The sequence below is a fragment of the Podarcis liolepis genome (assembly GCF_965112155.1).
Source record: "Podarcis liolepis genome assembly, chromosome: 10".
NCBI classification, from domain to species: Eukaryota; Metazoa; Chordata; class Lepidosauria; order Squamata; family Lacertidae; genus Podarcis; species Podarcis liolepis.
Genome location: NC_139562.1, coordinates 26,518,985 through 26,543,691, shown reverse-complemented (window position 1 = coordinate 26,543,691; position 24,707 = coordinate 26,518,985). Strand labels below are relative to the sequence as shown.

At 41.5% G+C, this 24,707-nt stretch overlaps 1 protein-coding gene across 1 annotated transcript in view; it reads left to right on the top strand.

Annotated features, from left to right (window-relative positions):
• LARGE1 (LARGE xylosyl- and glucuronyltransferase 1) overlaps positions 1-24,707 on the top strand; it is a 317,228-nt gene that overhangs the window by 256,205 nt on the left and 36,316 nt on the right. The window contains exons 9-10 of the mRNA XM_083462155.1: positions 623-748; positions 12,057-12,212. Of these exons, the coding sequence (XP_083318281.1) occupies positions 623-748; positions 12,057-12,212 (282 nt within the window). The remainder of the gene's footprint in view (positions 1-622; positions 749-12,056; positions 12,213-24,707) is intronic.

Sequence of the window (24,707 nt, the reverse complement as noted above, 5' to 3'; positions counted from 1 at the left end):
CAGCAATTGCAACCACCTCCCTCTCTTCCATCCCTTGCCATACAATCTGAGCACCTCACAGACATTAAGGATATTATCCTCGGAGCACAGCTGGGAGTTAGAGAAGACTCATTACCCCCCATTTTGCAGAAGGGATGCAGAGATGTGGAGCGATTAATGTTCTGATTCAAAACCTATCAAAGTCCATTTTAAAACTCCTGCCAAGTTTGGCTGCCATTCTGAAGCCAATTTTCTTAAGAACAGTATGCTGAAAACCACTGGGACTACTCCAGAGTGCATATTATTTCGGGTCTACAGCTTTAGATTGAGTTTAGATTGAAATTCTTTGACCAAAAGAGACACTATTCAACCTAGGACTTCAAAGGCAAGGTTGTCTGCATTCCATCCTTCCTTTTTGTTGAATGCTATTGGGACTGAACTGCCACCTGGCATCTTATAATGCATGAAATGTTAAGTCTGAAGTATGATTATGTGGGCTTTTGGGGAAGCATCATAGTATCCATTAGTCTTTACAACGACAACAACAACAAAGATGTCAGCACTTTTACTTGTTTTCCAAAGGCTGAAAACTTTGTGTGTGTTTTTTACAAAGTGGCAATTTTTTTCTTCTCTTGTCTGGCAGGACATCTTCAATGCAGTCATCAAACAGAACCCCTTTCTTGTGTACCAGCTTCCTTGCTTCTGGAATGTGCAGCTGTCAGACCACACCCGCTCTGAACAGTGCTACCGGGATGTGTCTGATCTAAAGGTAATGTTGAACAAAACTGCTTAATTATGACTAATCCTGCATGGGGTTAGAGAGAACGAAATGGATGTTTTCCCACAATGCAAATTAAGCGATGCCCTTTTAAGCAACTGGCCAATGTTATAAACAATGCGTATAACAGCAGGTACAGACAACTCGCTCCACATGTTGAAAGAAAGCAGGAAACCCCATTCCCCACCCCTTGCGGTTGTGCACCACAGCTAATGTCCACACATTCAACATATGCAGGATGAAGCGCTACATGTGTCCTGATGTACATGTGCAAAGATCTCCATAGGTCACTCCTTGCATAGAGGGGCTTTTTAAACATGCATCTATGCACTCATAAAGCACCTTCCTGCGCATTCAGAATGAGAAGGCATCTGATGCCACAGTGCCCCGACTGCCCTCGACATATTCATGGTATTAAGCACCCAAGATGTATCCTACAATAAATGCCACTGGGAGTGGCGGGAGAAAATGTTCATTTTAATGATTGCCAGCTACTTTGTAGTTTCGTTTGCTGAGGAAATTGCAAATAAGCTGTAAATGCCAACACTTGGACTTTGGACACATTAATGCACAATTTTATGCACCTTTACTCAGAATTTGTCGGTCAGTGGGGTTCACTTCCCTGTAAGCATGCACAGGGTCACAGCCTCAGTCACTTAAAAGTGGCTACATGTAGAGATGAAACAGAACTATCTTGAACCTGTTATCACCTTCAGCTTTTTCAGGTGAATGGACCCAGCCTGTTGCACTTCTGCCTTCTGGAAGTGGGTAGAAAGGATTAAATAAAATGTACTGTATTTAGCATAAAAGCACAGTTGTTTTGTGCAGGGAACTTTCCCAAGCAGCAATAGGGTGCCATCTGCAGTAGGGCTTCCCAAATGCAGAAAAGAAACCCACTAGCGCTTGCATGGATAAAATACATCCTTCATCCTTCCATCATTTTATTCTTATGCTGCCTTTCCATAGTTAAAACCATGCTCAAAGCAGCTTACAACATGAAAAAAAAAATAACATAACTGCAAACATAACAAAAGTAGTCACAAACAATAAACAAGTGCACAACCAAATTGAAACAATTTCCACACAAATCATAATAAGATCTAAAATAAAGATACAAAAAATAATAATATCAATAACAACAACAACAAACCCTAAACAATAGTCCAGCCCAAGAGTCTGTTCAGCAGCCTCAGCTTTTGTAGCTGGAGTCAGTCCAGTCCCAGCCTTCCCAGGCCAGGTAGAAAAGGGCCTACAAGGCAGGGAGCAGGTCTTCCAGGACTCACAGCGAAATGGTCTCTAAAACAAATACAGCCTCTTTCTAAGTGAAGCCTCTAACAGCTAACATAATTCCTGCCCTTCCTGTATTCTGTTGGTGTGGGGGGAAGCGGAATGCCTTCTTCCTTGTTTGTACTATGAACCAAAGGTGCAGCTAGGCAAGCAGCTCTGTGTCGGAATCATAGAATTATAGAGTTGGAATAGGCCACAAGGGCCATCGAGTCCAACCCCCTGCCAAGCAGGAAACACCATCAGAGCACTCCTGACATATGGTTGTCAAGCCTCTGCTTAAAGACCTCCAAAGAAGGAGACTCCACCACACTCCTTGGCATCATAGTGACAGTTTAGTGAATGGTAGGCTAACATATAAGCAGTCCCGCAGTTTGTGCCTACAAAATCTGGGTCCTTGATTTAAAAAACAAAAACAAACAGGTCATAGAGTATTTCCAAAATAGATAGCTACAGTCTAAAATTCTTAATGCTTAAGGAATGATTCCTGTTGACTACTTTAAGTTGGACTGATCATTCCATTCAAGACAGATCTCACTCTTTGATTGCCCTACTTCTAATTTGCGATGCAAATTCTACCTGTCACTACCTGGCTTCAGGGCCAATGTCAGGACCAGAATCGGCATGGTCAGGCATCTGCCAAGGGCCAACAGCCCAGCAGAGGACCCATTAATAAAAGCCATCTCAAGCTGTATCTCCTCTTCGCCACTGCAGCCTGGTAGTTCACCAGCTGCTTATTCTGGCTCAGTCAGTGGTGGAGCAGTGGATGAAGGAAGATCAGTAGATGCCACTGCCTGCTTGATCGTTGGCTCTCTGCCTAACAGTAAGCAAGTGGCAGCAATAATCAAGATGAGAAGGAGCAGGACTCACTGTGGGAGTGGGTCCTATGGACCCTCCAAAATCTGGAGCCGAGGCAGTGGCTGATTCCCACATAAGGTTGATGGTTTAGTGCTTTGTGGACATACCTAGACAAGCCAGAATGAAGCATCAGATACATGTGCTTTCCCCATCCCTTCTGCTCATCCTGCATAGCCAAGAGGAAGACTTTGGCAGAATTTAGTCTAATTTGTAAAGAATCCTGGCTTAGCATTTAATTCATATCAGGGTTTTACTTTAAAGCAAACTTGGCTTTTTTTTTTTTAACAAGCCATTATCAAACGGATGTCATATAGAGGAGGGAGAAAGGTTGTTTTCTGCTGCTCCAGAGAAGCGGACACGGAGCAATGGATCCAAACTACAAGAAGGAAGATTCCACCTAAACATTAGGAAGAACTTCCTGACAGTAAGAGCTGTTCGACAGTGGAATTTGCTGCCAAGGAGTGTGGTGGAGTCTCCTTCTTTGGAGGTCTTTAAGCAGAGGCTTGACAACCATATGTCAGGAGTGCTCTGATGGTGTTTCCTGCTTGGCAGGGGGTTGGACTCGATGGCCCTTGTGGTCTATTCCAACTCTATGATTCTATGAAATGATGATTTATGAAACCAGAGTTTGTTTTAAGCCAGGATCCCTGGTTCAAACACATATTAGCAGCCTTTGCATGTAGTCCTTAGGGAGAAAATGTGGCTGACATATTTAGCACAGGGTGGATTCTAAAAAAACAACAACCTGGAAATTAGGAAGTTCCAGTGACATTTAAAATAAATGGCACAATACAGTATATTTGGCACATTATGTATTTTGTACTGAATAGGACTGGAGTGAAGAAAAATGTAGCAGAAGCCTCCAGTGGGTGGAAGAGAAAAAGATGAATTGTATACATTGGTGTTAGAGGATTAAGAAGAATGGTGTGGGAAGAAGGAAACACAGAAGGAGTTTTTAAATTCCAAACTAAGCTGGACCTGGCCTTTGCATTCCTCAAATCAGATGGAACCAAATTATTCCTATCAAACTGAAAAGGCATTCATTTGATTCCATTTGACCCGGAAGTCACTGAGGTTTGGGGATTTGTCATCATTGCACTGACCCAACTTTATGTTTCAGACTTCGGGTGTCCTCATCAATGGCTGTTGCTCTGCTATAGGTGCACTTCTCTGCTGCTCTGTTCACAATCTTGAGCGATAGACCTATGTAGCTGCTAAGTAGTGAAGCGGACTCCATGTTTTAACAGGTCTCTCCTGTTGCCCCCAGTGGTGGTAGAAGAAAATAGCCTTGTGTGTGTGCAATAGGAGTATCACAGCTGTTGTGTACCCAGCAGGAGTTATGAAACTGGAGGCTCCCCATATATGAGTAGAGAAACTTTTCAATTCAGATGAGTCAAGCTTATCTTGAACATCTTATTTAAAATGCTCCACTTGAATGGGAGTGAGTGGGTTGTTGCATGCGGAAAATATTTATTAGATCACAGCAAACAAGAGATAAGAAGATACGGATAATTAAGACAGTCTGTTAATTTGTAGTGATCAACCAACCAAGTAAATTAAAATATTACCCCCTCTTTTTTGTCATCTGTCTTCAGATTTATAGTCGCCATACCTTGGAAACAATTTCCTCTGTGCTCCCAACTCAAGATCTAAGATGGCTTAAACCTAATTGATACATTGTCCTAATGATGAAGCAGCAAGTAGACTTCTTTCTCCAGCAGTCAGTTCCGCTGACCAGCATCTGGAGAATGCCACCAAGGACACAGGCACAAACTACCCACCCCCTGCTCACCTTGCCCAGCACTCCTGGCAAAGGGAGCTTCCTGGTCTTTACTGCCATTGTTGACACACTATGTACTTTTGCATTTACTCTGACAACAGCTGTCTTTTGAATGAAGAGACACACTTTCCCCCTGCAGTTTCTCAGAGCAGGACTAGACACTGTATTCAATATGGGGCTGCCACCCAATGCAGGTGATGAGAGCTATAGTTATTTGGAGGAAGTTGCCGAAGGCTGGCCTAGACATAGCTTCTAGTACGGTGGTACCTCTAGGTACGAATGGAATCCGTTCCGGAGCCCCGTTTGCATCTAGAAGCAAACGTAACTAGCGATGGCACGTCTGCGTGCATCACTTTTTGTCGCTTCTGTGCATGCGCGTGACGTCATTTTGAGAGTCTGCGCATGCACAAGCGGCGAAACCCAGAAGTAATGCGCTCTGTTACTTCCGGGTTGCCGCAGAGCGCAACTCAAATGCGCTCAACTCGAAGCGTATTTAACCCGAGGTATGACTGTATTTCACATCTTAGGGAATGGTGAGATAGCATAATAGCTGGCAGGAGGTGTTGAGATAATTTTTATTTTAGTTTAGTCATTTAACAACATTTGCATACCGCTTGACTGTAATAAAACCTCTAAGTAGTTTACAAAAGAAAATGAAAACGTTAAAATTATCTACCGTATTGGCCCAAATATAAGCCACACCCACAAATAAGCTGCACCTTTAAAATTTGGCAGCTTGGGGGAGGCTTGGGAGTGGCGGACAGGACGTGCGCCATTGCCCCGTGCTCCTGGGCTGCTTTCTAGGGGGGAGCCGCACCGCTTTGCCAGCGGCGTAAGGTCGTGAATATAAGCCACACTTTAACTTTTCACGGTCGGAATTTGGAAAAAAAAAGTGTGGCTTATATTCAGTCCAATTCGGTACATGAAACTCATACTATGTACATTGATAGAGGGCAGGATTAGCCAATGTGATGCCCTGCAGATATTGCTGAACTCCAGCAACGCTAACCAGCATGACCAATGACCATGGATGATGGGGGTTGTAGTCTAGCAACATAGGGAGAGCACCAACTTGGCTACCCCTGCTGTAGGGTATACAGTAGGATACAGCAGGTCCTATTTAATTCTCAGTCAACAGCACTTTTGGATAGAGACTACATTCAGATTAGATTCTTTACATTTCAAGCAATAATGTGTTTTTCTCTGTGCAATGAATTTTCAGTTGCAGCATTTTGACAAAGACCACCCGGCAGTGAAATCCTATACAACAAGTTAATGAATTGTGATTTTCCCCAACAATGAGTTGTGACCTCACTGAGTGAGTCAGGCAAGAGAATTTGCTGGTTGTCAAGGATACAACATAGATATTCTGGACATTCAAAATCATGAGAGAAGACATAGTTTTCTTTTGTGGGGGTAAGAAGAATGGATAGTTCAACAGAAATTCATTTAACTTCTTATTTTTCTAAAAACAAAAAGAAATTGCCCCAGAAATACATTGTCTGGCATTTGCAATCAGTTTGAATGTAATCTATGTTGAACCAACAGATGCTTGGATTGTGATCCTAATCAAATCTCTCCATATGAAAAATGAACTAGCTGGATGTGAGTCACCCTGTCTTCCTCGGCCATGTTTTCCAAACTGGAACAACCTGGTGAAACTTGTCTGCTAATATTTGCATTTTTCAGAGGCCTTAACCCAAAACAGTCATTTCAGATTCACCTCAAACATTTTTCACCTGCTGAACCTCTTGCAAGTCCAACTGCAACTGAAGACCGAGCTGACTCATTGCAATGGTGTCCTGGAAACTCTCTAGCTTAGCAAAACAATCGTGGCAGCTGAAAAATGTTAATGGAGCCCTTCTGTCCAAAACTGGGCTCCTCATGTCTTTGATCCATGCACCGTGATAAGCTCACTTCCTCAATGAAGGACTGTTCTCTTCCTATTGTCAATTGACAGCATTTCCATGGCCAGGCTGTTTGGGAAGGCCACCAGCAAATTAACAGCTGAGCTGAAATATGAACTTAAGACTCTCCACTCATTCTCTTGACTGCTACACTATGCTGGTTTCATAGTTACCAAAACATAATTACCACCGCTGTACTATACAATTTATCAGTGGTAGACAGTGTACTATATTTATGTCAGACTGTGGGAAATTCATATTCAACTTAACAATGCAACTGTAATTCACCTTACATGTCTACTTGGAAGTAAGCCTCATTGAATAACTCCCAAGCAAGTGGGTATAGGATTGCAGCCTTAACATTTCAAAAAAGAAGTAGACAAACTAAAAGAATAACTGCATATTCTCTGATAAAACCTAAGCGAGGGGGAAACAACAGCATTGAAAAGGCCATCTTATTTTCTCAAATTAAGTAGCATGTGACCTTTAAGAAGTATTTGCCCTTTAAGGCAGTTAACATGAAAAATACAAATAGAAATTAGCCATGTTTTTTTGAATTTCTCAGAAGGTAAGGCTAGCTGAGTTGAGGTTCTATAAGTGAAAAATAACACATTACAGTTTTGGTCCTATATGTAGCTGTAGATAGGTGGTGTTTGATATTTAATGTCATATTATATATGAGAGAGCCAGCACGGCACAGCATGGGAGACCAGGGTTCAAATCCCCCCTCAGGCAGGAAGCTCACTGGGTGACCTTGGGCCAGTCACTGCCTCCCACCCTAACCTACCTCTCAGGGTTGTTGTGAGAATTAAATGAGAAGGAAGAGAACCAAGTGTGCCACTTTGAGCTCATTGGTGAAAAAGGTGGGATATAAATGCATTAAATAAATAAAAATAAAATAGACAGTGTTAGTTCAGAAATGTGCATAAGCCTGCCATGATCTGGGAAGTGAGTATTCCCAATCTCTATTTGAGCGTTTAGTAGTAAAGGGCTTATGATTCTGTGGATTTAAGATGGAAATGCTGAGTTAAAATTCAGTGTCCTCCAGTACTGAGAGTTCTTGAATTTGAAATGTGTAACTGTAGTATTGACTTCAGCCGAATTAGGATTTAATTATGTATATTGGTTTCAAATAGGCTGCAGTTCTACAGCACGTTCATTTGTAAATAAATGCATTTGAGTTCTGTGCAGTTACTCATGAACAGCTCTTAATTTGCATTTGGGTCCAGCCCAATAACCTGTGCAGTGGGGTGCTTAATGAATTTACAAAAAGTGTAAATTTCCAGTTGCTCAGAGAAGTTTACAAGGATATACACGGGACTATAGGCCAGAACGCAAAGAACCACACACAGCTAGTCCCTCATGCTGAACATGTGTTTCTCCAATACTATCCTTTTTTCAACAAGCCCAACACAAATACAAGAGCGGAGTACATACAGAACAGTGCTATATTGGGCTTGCAAGTACATATTTATTTATTTATTTTATTTATTTATTACATTTCTATACCACCCTTCATCCATAGATCTCAGGGCAATCCACTACATAAAAATACAAGATAAGAAACACATAATACACAGTAAAACAAGAACAGAACAAAACAATACAATACCCCCATCCCGCAACTGTTATAGTAGGTTATACAAAATTAGCCTGAAAAATATAACTCAAGTGGTTGTTACAACAAAACATACAGTAATCCTGAACAATGGAGTACCAGTAATGAGCCATTTCCATGCAATCTTTCTTTCTTTTTCCCAAATCCATGCATCATTGATTTCTAATTCTGGGAAATATTTTTCTGATGGATTGGAAACTGGAATCTGATTGGAATGATTCAGGACCACTTCGTGCTTTGTTGTAATATCCACACAACTTGCAGATATAGCAAGACTTGTCCAGTGTTAAAGGTTAAGGGTGTGTTTGTTGTTGGACTATAACTCCCATCCATCTCAGGCAGTATAGCCAATGGTCAGGAATGTTGGGAGCTGGAATCCAACAATATCCAAAGGGCCAATATCCAAAAGTTTCCCATCCCTGTAGTCTAGCCTGCCAGTCTTTCTCCATACAAAAGAATGAACTGCACTTTCTCAGCTATCTTTCCAGCTAGATCACTTGTTTTTATTGGTTGAACTGAGCACCTCAAGCACTAAATGATTTTGCAGCAGTTATTGTATCTTGATTTTTGTCATTGTTCATCCTGTAATTTCATTGCTAGATAACACACCTACTGTGTTTGCAGAAATTAATAGGGGGGTATTAATTACAAAAAAACAACACCTGCACTACTAAAAATTTGGTTGTTTTCTCCTGTCCTTTAACCATGTTAACACCTGCCTATCCTTCAAAGAAAAAAATTCTGGACACTATTCAGTTCCATTCAACTTTCATTCAACCCAGTCCAGGCTCCCTTGGACATCTGTTCACATACAGATTCCTGACACACATTTCAGCTCCGATTAAATCATGAATATCAAGTTCTTGATACCCACTAGCTTTTGGAAATGCGAAAACTTTTCAATTTACAGCTGCCTGGAGAGTTGAGGCTGACAAATACAAATATCTAGACTGGCCATAGTGCACCCACAAATCTGAAAGGTGCCAACCGTTCAGGGCTTACAGTATCTCTAACTCAATTTGGGCTTCATGCTTCCAGAGACCATTTTGGTCCTCAGAGGTATGCACTACCAAACGGATTTCCAGACCCCAAATAAATACAATCTGTTTAGAGCTGAGTTGAGGGGAAATTCTGTCTCTCTTTTTCTTTTTCTCACTCCCCTGCAATTTCTCCCCCCCCCCCCCCGCCCACAGTGCCCTAGCATAATGCTACACCAACAGTATTAATGCCTCTGCTAATGGTGAGGCCCAACCCCTAGAAACTATTGTATGAGTTCTACTCCCTTGGAGAACCTCAGTGAAATGTTCCCCACAATTTCTCTGCCTGCAAAGATGGCGGTGAGTTTTTGGAAGGCCATGTGTGCACAGCTCTGATTGTAGCTGCCTGCAAGGTCAGAAAAATGGGTTCTAGATCTACTCTACCAAAGCAAGAAGAGTGGAGTGGATGGATCCAACTGAACAAAAACCTTTATTTTTCTATCATTCTCCTCTTCTTGTCGGATGGCTGGTTTTCCTGTAGAGCTTGGCAGATCCGCTCCAGCAACATTCAAAGTCCTGAACAAATAAACTGCCCGAATTTATTTTGCAGGGTTGAAACCTAGTTTGCTCCAATAACAGGAAATTACTCTTTAAAAGACTGGTTTTAGAAATGGCTGTTTTGATCATAATTAGTAATAGCTATGTACTGGCTCAGTTCCAAATCCCAGGTTGAAAATTTGTGGCAGTCAGTCAGGCTCTACTGGAAAAGGAAATTATCTTCTAGTTTTGAGGACTATAGCTGGAAATGATAGCAATGTTCTTATTTTTCCCTTCCTCGTTTTCTCCTTTGTGCTCTTAAAATAGTCTTCCTCCCCACCTTTTAGGTGATCAATAATTCCCATCCTTTGCCATTTGGGCAAAATCACTTACTTGCATCCTTCTAAAGCTGTTTAGTTGCAGCTTAAGCATTATTTGCTTGCATTCACTTATTTTTCTGCTTCCACCAAGGAAGGCAACTTCATTTCAGTAATGCTTTAACACACTCTGCTTTTTAGGTTTTATGCAATGGGCTAAAAAAGAAGAATAAAAAAATTCCTTCCAGTAGCACCTTAAAGACCAACTAAGTTAGTTCTTGGTATGAGCTTTCGTGTGCATGCACACTTCTTCAGATACACATGCACACGAAAGCTCATACCAAGAACTAACTTAGTTGGTCTTTAAGGTGCTACTGGAAGGAATTTTTTTATTTTGACTATGGCAGACCAACACGGCTACCTATCTGTAACTAAAAAAGAAGGTGAGCCTATTTCTCCAGGGGTGATTCACATGGAAAGATTTGAATGTAGTGCAGACCAGCAAACAATTTCGCTGTGCCTTATTACATGACCATCCCACTGCACCACTCAGAGGCTTGGTCTTTTGGAGCTAAAACTAGACACTCCACATAAGCAGCAAAAAACATCCCTTTTTACAAGCAGACAAAGTTTTAGCCAGCATCACATACTGAATGAGGATTGGAGTGGGGAGGCACCATTTAGGGTCTTCCACAGTTAAACCCTTTCTTCAAGGAAACTGGAGAACATGAAGTAGCGTATGATCCTAAGTGATTTGAGATGGCTTCATTTCTTCTTGTTTTTGTTTATATAGCTCGTTTTATCCCTCAGCAGTTGGTTTTGGCCTTGCTGCATAGTCGGCACTCTGAAATTCCAAATAGGTTTGGTCTCATTGCCTAAGGAAGATGCTTTCAGATTAGTAATAAGAAGTGCCACGAGGAAGTTAAATAAAGCTGTGATACAGCACTGCAGCCACTGCTTACTCAGCTCTTGGCAATTTTTTTGCTGCTCAGAGTGCTGCCGCCCCTACATGTAATTTCTCTAATGGATGTACAAAGCCTTCAGGAGCCCCAGTTTGGAAGAGTTCCCAACAAAATCCTCTCTCTCTCCCTTCCTCCATGCATACACACATCTTGGCCTCTTTGGAATTCATAGAAGCTAATGCTTGAAACAAAGAATCCATTTTATGCCTAAAATGTAATCTCCATAAAATGAATTTGTTCCAATCTGTCACTTCTTGATCCCCACTGGAGGTTTTTCTTCAGGGCCTTTAATTCTCACCCTATTATCATCTCCCCATTACGTTGCCAAACCAGAATGAATGGTGGCTTGTTGATTGGGCTGGGGGTAGGGAATGGTGGGGTGACACCTTTTAAATGGGCTGTCTGGCCTCTATTGAAGACATAGTAGGTGAGCTGTTGAAGCTGGCAGGACACGGTATTCATGCACAATGCAGCACAAGACTTCAGGGGTGTGGAGAAGAAAATTTCCCAGTGCTTAATTTTTTTTCTGCAGAAGGTTTTTCCAATTCATAAGTTCATTAAGTAGCAGTGGATGGGTGCCAACTGCAACTAAACATTAGGCAAGCTTGACAGTTTCAAAAGTTTTTGTTTTGTTTACTCAATACAAGTAAAATAAGCATGCTAAGTTATATCACTCAGAAAAAAAATTTTCCAGTGCAAACTAATCTTGAATTTTCAAATTCAAACTTTTCCAGAAAATTCACATCACAGCAAGCCTTCAAGTTATGCACCACTGTTTGTAAGGATGCAGGAGTATGAGATAGAGTCCTGTTGTATGTCCTTGTTTGATTGGGATGTTTTCCCACTGCTTCATGTTCTCCAGCTTCCTTGAAGAAAAGGTAACTGTGGAAGACCCTAAATAGTGCCCACCCACTCCAATCCTCATTCAGATTCCAACAGTGAGAAAGGACGAAGTAAAATGATTGGAACAATAATGAGAAAAATATTCCTTAAAGGCAACAGGCAAATGTGGCTGCGTTTTCATGACGGAATGCCTGCTTTGTTGTTTTTTTCTCCTAGGTGATCCATTGGAATTCACCCAAAAAGCTGAGAGTAAAGAACAAACACGTTGAATTTTTCCGCAACCTCTACCTGACTTTTCTAGAGTATGACGGGAATTTATTGAGGCGGGAACTCTTTGGATGCCCCAGTGAGGCTGACGTCAACAGCGAAAATGTAAGTTGGAAGCATGTGGCTTAAAGATAGGGGCGGGTTTTTGTTTTGCATGGACCTTTGCAACTTGGAGGGAGGAGGGCTTGTATCCCAGGTGAAAGAGTACAGGTTTGTTGTAGAGTCCGTTGCCTTTCTTTCTCTCTCTCTCTCAACTTTCAGAATATAGCTTTCCCAGATACTTACAGACTGGTTCATAACAGTCATTCAGACTTGACTCCCACAGATTATTTTACAAATTTATCAAGAAAAGGGGTAGAACCTCCAGTATCCTTAAGCAGGTGTGGGGAACCCTTTTCTGCCATGGGCCTTGTGTCCTCATGGGTAATTTGTTGGTGACTGCCAAGCCAAAAGTAGGTGAGGCATCCTCTTTTCTCTGTCTCTCACTTTCTACCACCCTCCTTTCCCTCTGACTGGCACAAGCCATTCAAGGACTTTTCCAGCCCTAATACCTGAAATTCTTCTAATGGGGGAGGCTGGGAATTAAACCAGGGACCTTCTGCACACAGAGCATGTGATCTGTCATTAAGTTATGATTCTTTCCCTGCCGACTCCCAAGTAGAAATGCAATGGAAAAGAGACTGGATTCACAAAACGTCCCCCAGTCTCAATAGTCTACATTGTTGAAATGATGAAGAGATGGAAGTAGCTAGACCTATACTTTTGAAAAGTTATGTGTCTTCGTATTTCTGCATATATATTGCAAGCTGTATAATGGGAAAGCGTTTGAAGGTGCAATTATTGTGGGAAATTGTTTGAAATTACAGCTAGTTTCCTTCCGTAATAGCTATATGCTGAGTTCTTCCTCCTTCCATGTACCTATGAAGCACAATAGCAGTGTTCAGGACAAGTAGAACAAAACTTGCAATTCAAATCCCTCAGGCAAAATGATCCTTTTTAAGTTAAATGTGGGGATATTTATATATAAAGGTGTGTTCTTTTGTGTATGCAGTATCAATTTGTTTAAAATGTTAGAGGCAGGATTTAGTGCATGATGGATTTAAATCAGACTTTTGCAAAGCCACCTACAAGTGAATTCACTAGCAGAAACAAGGTAGGCAGATAATTTTAGGTGCCCCTATAAGAAAAGGAGTTTGGGCACCCCAAAATTCCTCATTACCTAAATTCTGCAATTTAATATGCATGATAGTTTATAATTGATGTTTGTGTTATGCTCACAACCACCCTGTGAGGAAGAGGGCTTTGCTGATGGCAGAGGAATACATACTGAACAATTACTTTTAGGCTTCCTCTGTGTATATAGCTGGTCACACTTCAAACAAATGGTGAATAAATGTAAGGCTGAATTAGGGTGGTTGGGGGTCCTGGTGCAGTTCCCAAAATAGGACCCACCCACCCACCCAATGAAATTAGGTGCCGCAAATTAAGTCCTGTAGGATCTTAAAAGTTAACAAAAAAAATTGGCATAACCTTTTGTGGACTACGAGTACTACTCTGAGCATGTGGAGTTTCACAACTCTCAGCAAAATGAAAATGAAAATGTTTTTACCAACCATAGAGTGAAGATCTAGTACTCTGTGCAGGACCAGGGCAAAGTGAGGTGGATGCCTCCAGCAGCAGCAGATGCTGGCAATTGGGAAGCAGTAGCCAGACAGAACTATGTGTGCTCTGTTGTTTGCCCTGCATCCCCCAAGCTAGCTTTCTGCCCTCGGGTGCAGTGGAAGAGGCTGTGCTGTCACCAGTGTAAGATTCAGATCCCAGTCTGGCCAGGCATCTGCACTTGCAATTGGAGGGAGCACTGTTGATTCCCCACACACACACACATCTTTGGAGTTATTTTCCTTCTTTTCTTGACTTCTTAAAGAGACAGTCGTGTTGCTTTAGAACTCACGAAGCTAACTATTGTGCATAATTTCATATCTGAAAATCAAGGGTAATTACATATACCTCTAGATATACTCCCCCAGTTCAAGCATCACACCACACACACAACTTTAACTTATGAGATAGAACTACAGTTTCTCACTTCATTTAAAAAAACAAAGAAACTAAACCCTCAAACACACTGGCCCAGTTTAGACGTAAAATATACAAGCCTGGAGCTTGTATGCTCCCTTCTCCTATGTCAATGTGACCATGAGAACAAGATTATAAACTTTTCTTTCCAGTTTCAGTTAACTACTGTTTATCTTAATGTCTCTGAACCATAAATTGCAGTTGATTTTAGCTATGGTTTATGGAAGCAAGCCAGCTTCACATACCATGGTTTGAAGCTGGCTTATTTCCTCACTCCATGAAGACTAACCATGATCTGGCTAGGTTTGGACATAATCCTCCATTGCTGTGGTTGGTTAAAATTGGAAGCAAAATCTCATTTTTATCACAATACATTCCAATGAGGCCTCGGTAGTTCATCATTATTTTTATTCTAAGTTTATTTTCGCTCACTAGTTCCTTTCAGTTTCTGCTCAGTGCATTCCAGCAATAAATGTACTCCTTTCTTAGTTGCAATAAAGTGAGGAGGAGTTTTATTTATATCTTAAAAGGTGTTCCTAACAACACAGAGAAGAAATTAAGTAGATATTTCAAAATACCTTACAAAACCTGCAATTTTAAAAAGAAATCATTCCAACTACGTGAACAACATTTAGAATACAAGTCTGAAAACTTAACATCTGAAAACCACGGAGAGAAGGGGGGGCTGTTCCTTTAAACGGCAATTCTAGTTGTGAGCCTATAGTCTCCACTGTGTCACTTGCCATAAATTGTTAACACAGACTATCAGTTTACCAAGTAGGGAAGCCTTGCAATGTATTTATTTTTATTTCATTTATTTTAAAACATATACAGATAGCCCTCTCATATAAAATATCAACAAAATAGGCAAGTGCAAGATAAAAATGACTAGCTCACCTTGAGAAACTTAGCACAGCTGGATAGGCTTGAAGAGAAGTCTGAAAATTAGCAGCAAGGATGCTGGTCAAATCTTTGCTGGAAGAGTATTCCTCAGCATGGGATCAGTGACACAGAATGCTCTACTTCTAGGTGAAGTCAGTTGTCCCCATGTTTTAAAAGCCTGGCTAACAGCACTCTTATGTAGCATACCTTAGCACAGAGGTAACTTTATGGAATGGAATGGAATGGAATACAAATGTCATTCATTCATTGTAATATTTCCCTTTTCCAAAAAAGCAAATGATCAAGTTGAGTTGGGGGAGGTAAGACAATAAAGAATACCCTCAGAGATAGATGGCAGCAGCACATATGGAGGCTGCTCCTTACAAGAGAAGGGCTGTCATTCAGTTTTGCTTTGCCTGCAAAAAGTCCCTGGCATCTCCAGGGATGGGTGAGGAATATCTCCTGTTTAACACCCTGGTTTGCTCCTGCCAGTCAGTGTAGACAATACTGAGCTTGATAGACCAATGTCCTGTCATGAGTCTTGAGGCATCACCAGGCTCGGGAATGGCAGACTGAGATGGACAAGGAGGAAAAACAGAAGGATGACATGGGGGTGGGGCTGAGACCTGGGTACAAGAGCCTTGCAAGTGGGCACCCTTGGCCCACCTTTAAAAGCTTGGCAGGTGGGCATTGCACCCCATTGGGACAACTCCATTTTTCCTGTGCAGTTCTGGCCTCCTTTCCCTGATTTTTGACTCCTTGGACTTGACCTGCTGCTTCTAGCCTGGCTAACCTTTCATTTCCTGGAAGCTAACCTGAGCGTAGCTGCTATTGTGATCACTAAATTTTGCTGAGCTTGTATATCTTATTTGTCTCAATGAAGATCTCTTCCTTACTCTCAAATAAGAGCCTCTCTCATCATGATCTGGGTGGGAACCAGGATAATAAGGCAGCTTCCTATGTTCCCGCTGGGAATGTTAGTGCCAATTCGCCAAAATGTTCTGCTTGGCATTCCTTGTAGTTTTGGTGCTGGGAGGGGTGGAAATTACATTTGCCCAGTGGGCAGGCTAGCCCCACACAAGAGAAAATACTAGTACAGGATTTAAAACAGCTCTGCCTCAGATAATTTGAGGGTTGGTTGAATGGTAGCTTTCATTGTTTACAAGATCAATGGCTTATGCCTGTCACTTGCAATCTGGCTGTGTCAGAATTTACCCTCAAGGGGTCATTTCAATATGTAAGCTATTACAACTTAGCTACTTCATGTTATTAGAGGTATTGCATTTAGAATTTAATTTGTAATTAAGAGAGCTTGTTTGGAATGCAAATATCTGTTAAATACCTAATGGAGTTCAATAGGTTTTATACTGCCCTCAGTTATGCTTTGGCCTCATTACAGCACACTAGTGTTAAGAAGAGGCATTACAGAGAGCATAAATTAGATTTATGGTTTTTTCCCTTATGCTCCTTGTTTTTTGCCTGTATGCAAAGTAGCTCATTTCTCCTGTATATTATGCATTCTGCTGCATGCTGGTGGTTTCTTCTTTTTGTGATTTCCCTCCCTAGTTTGAGTTTTTGTACTGTGGGTTGTGGTGAAGGAGATCATTCACAGATGCTAAAATGATTTTGTAGTTGCTCCAGGGATAGAACACCATTTTCACGTAATGGTTTGACATCAGAAGCATTTGAAACAGGATAGGCTGGAAGTTTAAGTAAATATTTAAACAAGAACAACAACAGGGGAAACCAGGGGCCTAATTTCTGAAACCAAGTCTTTTGCTTACCATTGAAATATGTTACAGATAGGTAGCCGTGTTGGTCTGCCATAGTCAACATAAAAAAATTCCTTCCAGTAGCACCTTAAAGACCAACTAAGTTAGTTCTTGGTATGAGCTTTCGTGTGCATGCACACTTCTTCAGGTATCTGAAGAAGTGTGCATGCACACGAAAGCTCATACCAAGAACTAACTTAGTTGGTCTTTAAGGTGCTACTGGAAGGAATTTTTTTACATTGAAATATGTTTCTTGATATTGGTGAGCAGAGCAAAATCTCACGCTGTCTTCAACATTATTATTATGTATTAAATTTGTACATTCTTCCTGTCAGTAAAATTTGAGATCTAAAATAGGGTGGGGACCCTCTGGCCCTCCAGGTACTGTTGGGATGCAGCTTCCATCAGCCCCAACCAGCATCACAGGTAGTCAGAACTGGTGAGAGTGGTTTTCCAGCAACATCTGGAGGGCCACCAATTCCCCCTTCCTGTTCTGAAACATTCTTCCTTACAAGAAATAGGCATTTAATTGCACAGCTTCTGGCAAATGCTGAAGAGATGCCTCTTTACCCTGGCTTTTGATACTTGGTGTGGAAATTTTTAATACCCATGTTGTTTTTGTGACTGTAAGTTGTTTTACACTGTTTTTGATACTGTGTTTTAATGTTGTAACCCACCCTGGGACCTCATAGTGAAGTGCTGGTCAACAACAACAACAGTTTCCTATATGTCAAAACAGTTCCTCCCCCTGTTTAACATTTTTAAAACCAAGCTTTCTTTGGGAAAACCCAATTCAGCATCCCCCTGTGTGAAGTTGCCAGTACCTGATCATAGCAACACGTAAGGAGAGATTGAGACGTGGGAGTTAATGTGATGGAATGTCCTGAAAAGCTTACTGGAAGAATTCATTTTAGTTATAACAAGCACACAGATGGCAGAGATTATCAAGGGAAGAAGCCCAAGAACATGACATACTTGACTTCAGAGCAGAGATGCTGGAAATGTTTGTCAATGGTAGCTTATTGTAGCATGTGACTGTTATCGCGCTTCGTAAACTTTTCTTTCCTTCCTCATGTTTACAGTTTGGTTATTCTGCTGCTTCTTTGCTTTCTATAGAGGAGGGATATGAGTATCCTGACATTAAATATATATTTTTAATCTCTGTTGTGGCAACTGAACTTGCGTGCTTGGGTTTGGACAGATGGAGGGAAGGGGAGAGATCTGATACCATTAGTTCAAATGCAACAGGGGAGCACATTTGGTACAAAAAGAGAAATTATGGTAAGAAAAAGAAGTGTTTTGTGCTAAGTGCAGGGCCTGTAAAATGGAAACTATTGAAGGGTTTTTTATGCTGCCTAATATATGTGATGCACCACCCGTGTCATCTGGTGACTTTGCTTTCACAGTTGCTAAATGAGCCACCAGATTTAACAAGGGTTCTGCACTAATTTGCTCCATATCTCATGCATGGCATGAAACGTGGAAGGGGGAATTTACAGCCCTTGAAGTAAGTGGAAAGGACCTCAGCAGGATTAGTGGCCTTTAGATCAAGCATTGTTGCCTGTCTCATCCTCCTCTTCCCCGCCTCTTCTTATTTTAATGCTGAAAGTAAGTTTCCAATGAAAGTCATAAAAGCAATGCACACTATAATATCTTATTTATGAGCTTTCTATAGGCCTTTAATGTTTATGTCCAGCATTCCATTACCAGAGGACCTCCTTGTAAAGCGCAGGGTTGTTCTGTAGTATGTTTAGTATACCCAGTTGTGACTTCACAGCAAAAGCTGTAAGGCAAGATATAATTTCTCTAGTAAAGGCCTCATATTCATTCCGTATTCACTTTTTTTTCTTTTTGCAGCGACTTCTGTCAGGGGCATTCATATGATGAAGCACCAAAACTACTGAGAGCAGTGGCAGTGATAAAAGCTGTGGTGCAGGGTAGAGCAGTTTTGTGACTGAAAGAACTTGCATGTTACCAGTTTTAAGGGAATTACCCTGCCAGTAACACAGAATGCTTAATTACCTCCAGAAAGAGCTGTGCCAGGGGGGGAAATCCCAGCCACTTGATTGCCCAGCCACTGTGGGATCCGATTTTTATACATGGAGTTTTGAGGATTTATTCATTTCTGTTGAAGTCTAGTGCAAACATGTTGGATGGTAGCTTTTTTTGGGGGGGGGACAATTGGCAAAATGTAGGCATTTGAGGAACTTTCCTGTCCTGAGTAAGGAATAGCTTATGGGGAAATACTGATTGATTATGTAAGCCTTCTTGTGAGGGCTGTGTCCTACAACCTGTAAATAAGGATGTAATATAATCATATAGTTCCAGTTACAGATAGGTAGCCGTGTTGGTCTGCCATAGTCAAAATTAAAAAAGAAGAAGAAGTGTGCATGCACACGAAAGCTCATACCAAGAACTAACTTAGTTGGTCTTTAAGGTGCTACTGGAAGGAATTTTTTAATATAATCATATAATAATTGGTTGAAGTTGCTGTTCACGTCACTTTTTCTGTCCCCAAAGTATTGTGTGGTAGAATAGTAGCTAGTGGGCAGGGGTCAAAAACAGGATCCACATATACTCATGTTGTGGTCACCATGGCAACCACCCTTCCTGATTAGCATCACTTCTCATAACACATACTTCAAAATATGTTCCAGAGGCAGAACCACCAAAGCACAACATGAAGTTAGGCCTGGAAACGGCACACAAAATGGGGGTCCCCTCACAGTTCCTTTTCCGTGTCTCCAAAGAGCAGCCTGGAAAATGTGGATGAGGCAGGATACATCCTTTAACTTTAGAATGTACTGTAGGTATACTCAGAGCAGAGACTGAACTGAAAGCACAGCAGCTGAGGGCAGGAAACAGCAGGAAAATTAAAAGCTGCTGAAACCACTCTGATTATAAATTCAGACCAGCTAACTGCTGTGCCTGGGAGCGCATGATCAACAAGACGAAAAATACTGTTGCAATTAGTCTCTGCACACCAGTGGAATAGCATTGCCTATCTAGAGCCTGATTTGGAATGCAGAACATTTTAACAGCTCCTTCATAGAAGTTCCTGGACAATTCCTTCAGAATAATGCAGCCCAAATGGAGACTTGCTTTTAAAGCTAAGGTTGTATATGCACTTCTAAATTGCTCGGCTTGATTCAAAGGTTTGTTTGCTTTCAGCAAGCTGAAGTTTTTTAAAAAATAAAAAACACACCATAGAACCACATAAGTTAAATTAAACTGATATAAGCAGACAACCGACGCAACTGTTTGTATATAGGCACACATACAAAAAAGTCTCCTTTCCCCTAAATGGAGAGCCACAGAAGAGCCACAGCAGGTATGTGTTTTGGCTAGCCATAGAAAAAAACGACCAGTGAAAGCTGTAAAGGCAAAGCACAGCATGCGTGCTGTGTGTGAGAGAAAGTTTATAACCATGCAGAACATGGAACACAGAGTTCTGTGACTATCAGAGCAATCCAAGCCCTGTTGTTTGAGGTGGGGGGGTTGGATTGGGCAGAGGTGTTCCCCTACACAGCTGTGCTAGCTAATCCTGCCTCGCTCCAGTCACTGCCAACAGAGTGGCCCAAGGGACACGCCATCAGTACAGCACTTCCCTTTCCAGTGGGTAAAAAATGCCACCATCTTCACTGGAAGTGGAAGAGCTTGGAACAGGCCATTATGAGCTTGGAACAGGCCATTAGGGGGATGTTGAGTGGGAGGGACAAAAATGGCCTGGATCCCAAACCAGTTTCACTGATGTGACAAGATGCCACCAGGCCTGATATGAGCCCAATCACTGCACCACTTCTAGGCTGGTGCAGCCATCTTTATGCCACCCATTTTCTACCCCAACAGCTGTAGTGGTAGAGTACCTGCCTTGCATGCAGAATGTCCTGAATTCAATCATCAGCTTGTCCGTGTAGGGTAGGAGAGACTCTTGTTTGAAACCCTGGAGAGCCACTGCCAATCCGTGTTGACAATATTGACCTAGATGGACCAGTGGTCTGACACAGTATTGGGCAGCTTCCCCGTGTTCTTCAGCCTTCATAGCAGGGCTGTAGATGCACTAGTTTAAACTGTACTGGAAGTTGGGAAGGAGACAAAAGTGTTGACTAGAGAGCAGGGTTCCTGTGCTTGTAAATTGTTGGGAAGAGATAATTTTGGATGATGCACTTGTCCTGCCTCAGTGTTTTGGGGGAGAGAAATACCAGACCTGTCAACAGCCCCTCTTCTGTGCAGTTACTGAAGATTCAGAAAGGTTCAGAAACCTCGTCCTCTCTGGTATTTCACCACAAGCTGTAAAACTATGACCGCCTACTGGCATTAATAATAATCCTCCTTTCAAAAGAGGGAGCCATGTTAATTAGAGCAGTGAGAGCAGCTCTGCAAGTGCAAGACCTTAAACTGGTTTAGAAGGAGATTTGTGCTCATTGCTGTTATGAGATGTTGGGGGCGAGTTTTAAGCTTTTCTTCCCCTAATTAAAAAAATCCATTTGCAAAAGAAGTTGGAAGTTACTGTGCACTGAAAGATAACTGTATCCATCAAGGACAGCCTTTAATCTCACAATTAGGTCCATGCGGACAAGCAGGCCAGCTCAAGACATTTTGCTGCCTGAGGCAGAGCAGCAGATAGCTCTTTCCTCCCGTGTCAGGTTGCACAGTTCCCAAGGCTGGTCAAGTTATTTTGGCACCTGAGGCACAAAATCCCACAAGCACCTTTCTCCCTTCCCAGCAGTACAAATTCAGAAAAGTAATAAGTTAAATAACCATCAGTTTGCTGCCCTTTCATGTCACCTAAAATTAGCTGCCTAAGGCAACTGCCTCCTTCAGCCTAATGGTAGGGCCCACTCTGTACAAGACCCCCAGGCTATAAATACTTCTTTGAGTTGTTGTTTTCAGCTTTAGTAGTTAATTAACGTACTGAGAATTCTAAAACAGAAGGTTGGCCATGGTAGGCCTAGCTTGTCCTTTGACTTGGGCATGTCTAGTGCAAATATCTTCTTCTCCTTCTTTGAATAGGAGAAAGCTGTGTTGTGTTATAATCTGCATTTGAAAGACCACCTCAGTTTGTGGCATGGTGCACAAGGACCTGCTGTCTGGAGGTAGAAGACCCAAAGTCCCCTTGAATATGCAGAATTAGCCGTGCAATCGTTTGGCCCATTTTCCCATATGGCTTGTGTGAATATTAATATATCATGAAGCTGCTATAGAAGACCAAATGTAGCAGGCGACTACCAGTCAAAAGGTGAACATATGCAATTTGTCACATCAGCTTTCAGTTGATTGCATGTACAGCAAACCAGCCCTCATGTAGTAGAATTTGTTTCACGGACTATCGTGTTTTCTTGTTTAAGGTTTTTTTGTGATAGACAGCAAGGAGCAGCTAATCAACGGTCTAGGTAGATGGATTACAGTATGTCTGTCTAAGCTAAGGATAGGGAGTCACCCTCCACCACTGATGAGTTAGGTTACAATTTCTAATGTCTCTGTTCATTGACCAAGCTGGCTGGGATTCACAAGAGTGGAGTCCAACAACACCTGGAAGTCCACAAATTCCCCATCCCTAGTCTAGGTCCACCTCAAAAGCAGTTTCCTCTGATCTGAAGTTGAGACGCATGCCCCAGTTCACTGTCCAAATAACTAAGTTAGAAAATATTCTTTATCTCCTCTTATTTTCTTTTTGAGCTGGTAGAAATCTGTTATCTCTTTGGTAGTTTTTTGTTTTGTATTTCTTACACATTCTACATTATTTTATTCAAAATCTAATGAAAGTAGTTGCCACCTGTATCTGTGGAACCATTCTCGGGGGGGGGGGGATTATTGAAGGAGGATTGCAAGGGCTTTAAAAATTATTCCAGCTTAATACATATAATCAGTAAGAAACTGCCCACTTGGACAGCTGCATGGTCCCCTTTATCTAAAGCTTGTTCTTATACAGTGGTACCTTGGGTTACATACGCTTCAGGTTACAGACTCCGCTAACCTAGAAATAGTACCTCGGGTTAAGAACTTTGCTTCAGGATCAGAACAGAAATTGTGCTCTGGCGGTGCAGCAGCAGCGGGAGGCCCCATTAGCTAAAGTGGTGCTTCAGGTTAAGAACAGTTTCAGATTAAGAACGGACCTCCGGAACTAATTAAGTACTTAACCCGAGGTACCACTGTAAATGGAAATCTTCTTACACTTCTTTATATCATGAACAGAAGTGACAAAGATGTTTGCCTAAACACATCATTTAAAGGGCAAGTCAAATGCATAGGTTGGAACCTGCATTTCATTATAAATTTGGGTATATAACTAATATGTGTATAATTCAGCAAATTTGTTCGTGTCCTGGCAGTTTTCTGGTCATGCATTGTAATTTAATAACACTGTAGACACATTGAGGATACAGACTAATTGCATGCATCTTTCACATAGATTAGGCTATAATTATTCAAAATATGAGTTGCATTATTACTTGCTCTTTGGCATAATTTAAAGAGAATACAAGGATCCTCTTCAGCAGAGTGAGCAGAAGCAGCATCTGAGGCCTTAGGTCTTGAGTCGAAAAAGTTGCTGAGGTATTTGGAAGTTAAATGTGCTGAAGCCTAAGATACCAAGGAGGCACACAACTTTTATCAAACTTTATGATTTCTTGCTTATCTCTAGATCATCGAGAAACTGAGTAGCGTAACACTCTGGTCAAAATGTATTGGCTTGTCACAAATTGTGTTCAGGAAACTTAAATGTGAAGCATGCCAATTAAAACTTTTGCAGACTTGGGTAGTATGGGGCTGGCTGGCAAGAGAGACAATGCCGGGCCAGCAAATGCGGCGGCGACACACACGCTTTCACTACATGTTGTTCATTACATTCTCCTGGATTTCATATGTGATGCCCTGATAATATTTGAGCATATGTGCTCCTTAAATGAGAAGTTCTCATTGAAAGACAGCACAAACTTTATGGTCAAGCTTGAACACTAATGAAGGGTTTCTGTTGGACAAAAATACATTTCTGGGCCACCATCTGCAGATCAAAGGGGGGGCATATATACAGAATCTGGCTAGCTCTGTATTGGAATTGTCCCTAAGAGACAATTCCCCCCTCTTTTTTTTGCATCCTGAGCTCCTTCAAGAGGAAGGGCAGGATAAAAATTTAATTAATTAATTAATATAACGTAACATTTCCACTGTGGAAAGATGTTACATAAATATTAAACTTGCATTTGGTCCCCTTCTGGCTCCATCCCACCCCCGATTAAAATACTAGGGCATGAAATGTGATCTTTCTTTATTCCATTCCTCTGCAGTAGTCAGAGACATAATTTAGTCCATAGTGCTATTCCATAGCTCATAATTAAGTTGTTATATCCTTTTATCTTAGAAGCCTGAAGTAATCTGATAATCACTCAGTGACTACCTAGATAATGGCTACTTTGCAATTACCAGCTTATAGCTTGGCTATTTGTGAAATTTAAAAAAGAAGAAGATACTATGATATCTCGAAGGAGTGGTATGGTACAGCTCTTCTAACCATTTCTACTTAGGCTGATGAATAGAACTGATAAGGGGAGAATGCTAATGTCTTTCCATGGAAGGAAATTAAGATGTTTCATCTAGTCATTTCTGGCTTTATTTAAAATGTTATTTGTGCTTAGGGGAATGAAATGAACGAGGGTGTGATGAACTGAGGTTTTCAGTGGTGAATGAAATGTAAGATGATGGAGAATTTGTGCCCACAGTGGTGACTAGAGTAGGACAGAGAAAGAGAGGAAGAAACACATGGAGACAAGGATTGGAGAAAATCAGCCATCACTTTATAGACTACAGCTTTCATAATATCTGGGCATGGCCAATGGTGTAGTGGGCAGGGATGTGTGTGCAACTCAAAGAC